Source organism: Raphanus sativus, unplaced genomic scaffold, assembly GCF_000801105.2.
Source record: "Raphanus sativus cultivar WK10039 unplaced genomic scaffold, ASM80110v3 Scaffold4188, whole genome shotgun sequence".
NCBI lineage: Eukaryota > Viridiplantae > Streptophyta > Magnoliopsida > Brassicales > Brassicaceae > Raphanus > Raphanus sativus.
This window is the reverse complement of record NW_026619490.1, coordinates 653-8,096: the sequence shown is the minus strand read 5'-3', so window position 1 is coordinate 8,096 and position 7,444 is coordinate 653. Positions and strand designations below refer to the sequence as shown.

General features: G+C 35.2%; 2 protein-coding genes across 13 annotated transcripts; both read left to right on the top strand.

Annotated features, from left to right (window-relative positions):
- The first annotated feature begins 1,317 nt into the window (after window positions 1-1,317).
- LOC130507220 (flavone 3'-O-methyltransferase 1-like) lies at window positions 1,318-3,200 on the top strand. The gene is made up of 4 exons (XM_057001928.1): window positions 1,318-1,792; window positions 2,130-2,440; window positions 2,540-2,604; window positions 2,716-3,200. Exons 1-4 carry the CDS (start codon window positions 1,362-1,364, stop codon window positions 3,016-3,018), a joined length of 1,110 nt encoding a protein of 369 aa, XP_056857908.1. The 5' UTR covers window positions 1,318-1,361; the 3' UTR covers window positions 3,019-3,200.
- Window positions 3,201-4,325: 1,125 nt separating this feature from the next.
- On the top strand, window positions 4,326-7,094 carry LOC108838862 (uncharacterized). 12 transcript variants are annotated; one of them, XM_057001931.1, is made up of 7 exons: window positions 4,326-4,460; window positions 4,552-4,652; window positions 4,765-5,068; window positions 5,305-5,364; window positions 5,795-5,963; window positions 6,052-6,145; window positions 6,313-7,094. In XM_057001931.1, the coding sequence occupies exons 3-7, from the start codon at window positions 4,802-4,804 to the stop codon at window positions 6,395-6,397; spliced, it is 675 nt and encodes a 224-aa protein (XP_056857911.1). In that variant the 5' UTR covers window positions 4,326-4,460; window positions 4,552-4,652; window positions 4,765-4,801; the 3' UTR covers window positions 6,398-7,094. The 12 variants fall into 12 exon arrangements, 8 of the variants coding, with proteins under 8 accessions (XP_056857911.1, XP_056857910.1, XP_056857916.1 ...); XM_057001930.1 differs by having other exon boundaries at window positions 4,327-4,460; window positions 4,552-5,068; XR_008942233.1 differs by having other exon boundaries at window positions 4,330-4,914; window positions 4,992-5,068; window positions 6,048-6,145.
- Window positions 7,095-7,444: the final 350 nt, after the last annotated feature.

Below are 7,444 nucleotides of genomic sequence, written 5' to 3'. Positions count from 1 at the left end.
TATAAACAATTATTTATATAGTAATATAACATATTTATATATTAATTCAGTTTACATTTTGACACGCACGCCTGCACGAATTTGTATTTTTGTATATAAATTATTTATTACTGCCATATTTAAAACGAAAGTTTATTGATATATTTTTAGGTTGCTACAGACCAACCCGGACCGAAAATGATCTAACTTGAACCTCCTACGACATTTATAATAATCGAATGATATTTATTTAATTTAAAAATCTAGGAGAAAAATATTGTATATCACAAAAACATATATGATCAATTAGTGACTTCCTAAAATGTAGGAAGTTTAAATGGATTTGCTGATTTTATTTGGATAGAGATATTTTTTTTAATAAAAATACAATCCAAGTTTCCAAACAATTTTTTTAACTACAATCCAAGTTTCCAAACAAACTTATTCTTTATAAATGCTATCTAAGTAACCAAACACTCCAATTTTGTACTTGAGTTTTAATAATATAGATAATGTGTTCCGTGTATGTTTATTGTACATTTCTTTAATTTGTTGCCATCTAAACTTTATTCTGACTCGTGAGTTCAAGTTCAATCTGACAATCATATCGGCTAACAATATCTGCATCACTAATTAAACTGCATTCGTTCCATGAGTGCACCCGTCTTAAATTATTTTATTCCTATTCAAAAATTTACTGTCTATTTAAAAATTTAATGGTATAGTAAGTTAAAATTTCATTTATATATTATAAATTTTAAGAAACCATATATTATATATTTAGAAGTATGATGAACAAATTAAAAATATGTATCTTAATCTATATATCTATTAAAAATGTATGCCTTAATTAGTTTATATACAGATTGAAATTTTGAGATATTACTTGTCATTTTCTTTCCTCTTTCCACCAATGGGAATGCTCTAAATATACATCTTTTTTTTTACTGAGACGCACATGTCTCTCGGTTACTGGATTCAAACAAACTGGGGGATTAAAGGTTACAGCTTCACAAAAACGTATATCGGGATACAACCGAAATATAACACATTTAAAAATCAGAATCAAGGTGGCTATAATTTAAGGGTCTGGAATCAATGTACGGGTTTATGAATTTTAAATTCTACAACTACCGCTCGCACAAACAAGAATTTACACGTATGTATACAGTATGCACAATAGTTGAATTCAAACATTTTTGGCGATTGCATTAATATATATTTTGTTGTTTAGAGTTTCCTTTCTTTTAACTTCCTTATATCAAGACCCACTTTTTTCAGTATAAAAGGACTAACAAGTCTAGCCTTCAGTTCTCATATCATAAACATTTGCTTATACATTAGCCTAAATTTTTTTTTTTAAAAATACATCTTAGAACATCATGGGATCATTGGCAAAATCTCAGGTGATTCCTCTAACAAAAATTTCCAGCGACGAGGAGGCTAGCCTCTATGCCGTGCAGCTTGGCAGCGCGTCCGTGCTTCCCATGGTTCTGAAAGTAGCCATAGAGCTCGACTTGCTCGAGATCATGGCCAAGAACGATTGCTTCTTCGGTGCTCAGATGTCTCCTTCAGAGTTAGCATCCCATCTCCCAACCAAGAACCCTGATGCACACGTCATGCTTGACCGGATCCTCCGGTTGCTTGCCTCACACTCCATACTGACTTGCTCTATACGTAAACTACCAGACGGTGGTGTAGAGCGTCTCTACGGACTTGACACTGTCTGCAAATACTTGACTAATAACGATGCCGGTGTCTCCCTTGCCACTCACTGTCTTTTGAACCAAGACAAGGTCCTGATGGAGAGTTGGTAAGTACAAAACCCTAGTAACACACTAACATCGTAAAAACCATTTCAATTTAATATAAGTGACTTAAAAATCTAAGTGCAGCAGCAATTAAAAGACAGATTTTTAAGATTAGGAAAACCAATTTTTTCTAGATAAGGAAGTTTTTCTAAAACAAAAAATATATATACAGTATTGGGTTTTTGAGGTTGTATAAATACATGTCTAAAAATTATAAATTATAAATTATAAATTTATATAATTAATATACAAACCCTAAAACAGATATTTGATGCAATCATGTCTCCTCTCTAAGTATTCTTGCACTCTTTGTATTTAATCTGCGTTTGTTCATAACAGGTATCATTTGAAGGATGCAGTCCTTGAAGGAGGGATCCCATTCGATAAGGGATACGGTATGCCAACCTTCGTTTATCACGGGAAAGACCAGCGATTTGCAAATGTGTTTAACAATGGAATGTCAAACCACTCCACCATTGTGATGAAGAAGATTCTAGAGGCTTACAAGGGCTTCGAAGGATTATCATCTGTAGTCGATGTTGGCGGTGGAATAGGAGCCTCTCTTCATATGATTGTTTCCAACTACCCAAACATCAAAGCGACCAATTTTGATCTCCCACATGTTATCGAGAATGCCCCGTCTCTTGCTGGTACATCTTTGTTATAGCCTTCATAACAATTTTCGAAGTAAATTATATGTTTATACGAACGTTCATATAAATAAGGTTTTTGTTTGACGATCAATGCAGGTATTGAACATGTTAAAGGAGATATGTTTGTTAGTGTTCCCAAAGGAGATGCCATATTCCTTAAGGTTAGCAAATTAAAACGTTATGGATTCCCAGTGATTGTTATAAACTCAATCATACTTCCACAAATATTGATCATCTGTGTACTAATATCGAATATAAAAATATATTATTAGTGGGTTTGCCATGACTGGAGCGACGAACAGTGCTTGAAGTTATTGAAAAACTGCTATGAAGCGCTTCCAGATGATGGAAAGGTGATAGCTGTGGAGTGCTTAGTCCCGGTAGCACCAGACTCGAGCCTCTTGACTAAACAAGTAGTTCATTTGGACTGTATAATGATGGCTCACACCGCCGGCGGCAGAGAGCGAACAGAAGAGGAGTTTGAGTCTTTGGCAAGAAGAGTTGGTTTCAAAGGCTTCCAAGTCATTTGCAGCGTTTTTGGCACTTACATCATGGAATTCTACAAGATGACTTGATCACTTCAACTTTATTGTTTCTGTTTTGATGTTGTCTTTTTCTCTTTTCTTTTTGTGATATCTATGTTAATCGTTGTTTTGTCGTTGTTGTTGTTGAATTTGCTTGGTCTGAAGTGCTGAACCGTAAAGTTTTTGTTGGTGTTGTACAATATATTACAATAATAAGTCAATACCATGTTGGAATCGAGTTTCACCTTGTTTATCGCATAGCTTTCAAAGAAGCAAATGACACTGGCCACAAATCTGAGATTAATGTATGCATTCATCATTAGAATTGTATATCTCTTGTATCTCCCGAAAACCCCCATAATATTTTAGTATTTTAACTTATAGAGATGTGTATTTTAAATTTGGGGTTTTGGAGATGATCTATAACATTTGGTGTCAGTTATAGTCATATAATTGTAAAGTTGAACCATACATCATGCATGGGTTAAGTTGAACCATGACGTGCATCATTTAGCTTTACTGAAGCTTCGCACGAAATAAATTCAATATTGCGTGTCTAACAACATATCCTCTAACTATGCTAGTAAAATCTTCTACATGTATAATAATGCGATTCTAAATTCGATTATATTTTTTTTTTTAACTTAAAATTGGATTACATTAGAGAATTCCTTTATCAATTGTTAATATGTGGAATTAATTAAAATAGTAAATTGTATATCTTTTTTCTTTTTTTTTTGAAAATTTCCAATGTTCGAACGGATTACAGTCTTTACGTCTAGAACTGTTATTCGTCGTCTTACCATCTTATATCACCGCATCAAGACTAAGTATATTGAAAGAATGTCGAAAGATTGAATTCTAATTCCAACATAGCTATCGAGTTTTCGCCTTCTCCTTACCTTCATTTTCTCACTAATAATAACTAGCATCCTATTTGTCTTTGACTCTTTATTAGTTTCCTGTAAAGAAAATTCTTTATCTGCATACAGTTCAATTCTGCAGTACATTTACGTACACTGTGGGCTAGAACGCTAACTAAAATACACAACCTATGGAAAGCAATCGGGAATTTAGACTACCCAAACTATAGCAACGTTTTACATTTAATAAAGAGCTCGTTTTACCAGTTTATCATATTAATTATTAAAACATGGTGAATGGATTAATTAGTCGATGGCTAACATCATTAAGATTAGTCGCGTGTAAAAAATCCGAATCATCAATACTATATTAAAAGGAGAATACTTTCCACTCTAAAGCTGTCCACGTCGGATAAATAAATTTGCCAATCACATTTGAGATTTTGTCCACATCACTCATTAAATATTTTGCCACGAAGTTATTTTTTCGGTTATAAAATCTAAATAAAAAAGAAACGGCGTTTCGATTTTGGAGATGCGCTCCGGCGCTTCCTATTTCTGATCCCTTCTCCTTTACTTCAACGGCGATGTTAATGGCCACTCCCTCATTTGATTACCTCTCTTTAAGAAGTTTATAAATGGCTAAACTGAAACCTATTCACTTCTCCTATCTTCCCCTATATGTGTTTCACTCTGATTTTATGATTCTCCAACTCCACAGATCCGTCGAAAGCTACGGCATGGCTCCTGATTCTCTGTTCGTCTTGACGTTGTTCCCCGCTTGTGAGAGGTGAAGCTGATCTTCAGGTTAATTCATTTATGGTAAATCCGGAATCCACCATACTAATTGGGCTCGAGATGCTCATTTATCTTTCCCACTTGATTCAACTCCACCCAACCAAAGAAAGTTCTTTTAATTTTCCGAGAAAATCAGCAAAGTGAGCAATATAGAGCACGAGAGGAAGGAAATAATGAGCTCATGGGTTTGCTCTTACGTGACTCGAAACGTCGTAACCGCCGATCATCCACATCCTTTCTCATCATCCCAACAATTTGGTTCTCCGCCACGTAGAGCATCCATCAGGTTACCCTTAACATCTATGCCGAAGTTTCAGCTACTTAAACTCCAAAAGTTCCAATCTTTATCGTCGACCCGTGAAGGAGAACAAGACTCCGAGTCAGTCGTACAAACCCTCAAGATTCCAGACGAGTGGTTGCTCCCTTCCAAGGCCATCGAGGTGCTCACTCGAACGCTACTCATTTAGGGTCTCTCTGTTTACTCATAAATTTGCTTACTTTCTCAATAATAGGAAAGTTTCTATGTTTCTGGTTCTCTGTTTATTCATAAAGTTGCTTACTTTCCCAAGAATCTAACAAATCCAATCCTCTATTTTTCTTGCCCATATATATCTCGCACAGTGGTTCTTCAAAATGGAGCTTGCAAACTAATAGCGCTTACTATAATACTTTGCAGGCTTCTCATGTGTCCACATATACGAGGTGTACGACAAACGAGGGCTCACAAAATTCATTGGTTTGTTTTCTTTACTGAACAAATCATTGGTTTGTTTCTACGACAAGCGAGTTCATGTTTAAGTTTTTCGACAGAAATTCTGTGTGTGTGCGTGTTTTGATTTATACATTTGGTCACAACGTAAAGATTTCTAAAAGATAGAGTCCAATCAACAAGGAGAATTATCTTTCGTACCTTATTGTCCCTGTGATAACCCACATGTTCCCCGCAATTTATCAGGGTTTGATTATGAACATTTATTAGTCAATGCTGTAGACGCCTGTGCGATACGTTCAGATCCTCTCCGGATTACTGGACCATTGTTCTTTGATGGCTACGACTGTTCTGTTTTTTTTTTGATAAAAGCTAAGACTGTTCTGTTCTGACGGCTACAATGAAAGTTATTTGGTTGCTAGCACTAACAAAGGCTGTAAGGCTATGTACGTCTCAGGCGGAGCTGTCTCAGGCGGAGCTACCAGTACGGTTCTCAAAGACGGTACAACTAGAGCAAATGTTATCTGGTTTGTTTTGTGCCAACGTGCTACAGAGCTTAAGTTTCCTTCGAGAATCCATATCACTTCGAAACGTTTTGCTGCCATTTTCTACAGGTCCACCAAGATGTAAACTTTATTTATGTTTGTGTGGTTTTGATTCAAGATTGAAACTTTTGCTGATGAAATATAGATTCTGTGGATTTATCTCAGGTAGATTTACGAGGCTACAAAGCGTTCACTGTACATTGCAAGGAAAAAGCGTACGTAAGATTCAGTTGTAACAATGGGGATGAACATGGTAACCAAAGGTACGTGTAATGTTATTGAATTCCTCACCTATGAATTTCTGGTGGGTTCTTTTTGTATGTTATTGGTTTGATTTGAAAAACGCTTCCTTTTAGCTTAGTGCCATCTTGAGACCAAAAAAATAACGATTTATTGGTTTGATAACTTCTTCTCGGACAACCCACTGCAGTGAACTGGATCGAGGGACGTGGCAAATCAGTAGTTTAAAAGGCAGTTATCAAAGGAGAGATCGTGAACAAAGTGTTAACAAGTGAAAACAAGTGTGGCTGTCTTGGTGGAGCTCAATATGCTCAAGAACTTCACCCTCTATGCTGTTGCAGGCTCTCTAGGTGGATTCAGCACTCACGCCAGCAACATAGTGTTTGATGTATTCATAGCTACTTGCCAAGATCAAGCTTAAAACATGGAAAGCTCTCAATGTATCACAATGATGGAAGCCATTAATGGGAAAGATATACATATCTCTATCACTACACCGGGTAATGATCTCCCTCCCTCCCTCCCTCCCTAAGTTTTTGAATTTGACTTGAGAGAAAGAACACAGTTTCCGTCTCAATCGACTGCTATGCGTTAAAGGAAGGAGCATGGAATCACTGGGGATGAACTCAGGGAGGGTAGCAATGATAGTGGCATGAGCAGTTTTGGCATGAGAGTTATCTCTAATATCAGCAATTGCAGCTGGACAATATATCTCTAGAGCAACGACATGGATGATAACAACATTATCTGAATCTTACCTTTACAAAAGATTGAGCATTTCAACATAGTGGAAAACACATTGAATTTTTAGTTTGTACCTTTATCTTTTCAAGAAGTTGGAGGAAGCAAGAGCGTGTAAATTTATACATCTATCGTCTTCCAAAACCAGAAAGGCAGCTAAGTTAGAAATGTGTGTGTTATTTGGATTACATATGAAAATATATTCACGCCAGCACATAATTATTCTTGGTCTTTTGCGATTGTGTCGTTAACCGACATGTGCACAAAAATATATATGAATCAAAAATTTAAATACTTATGTATTTTAATATCGTATATAATGTAATTCAAACAATATATATATATATATATATTTAATCTTAACATGATATGATTAAGATGGAAAGTTATCAAAATGGAAAACATGTTATTTACTTTGATATGATTATATATATGATTATGGAACACATTTATTGAAAAGAAAACAAAGTCATTGTTTTCAAAGTTTTTTTTTTTGTAGAATTCATTGTTTTCAAAGTTATCATAGTAAGATCAACAAAAAAAGAATCTAAATCTCTTTTAATCATAAAACTCGAATTAAC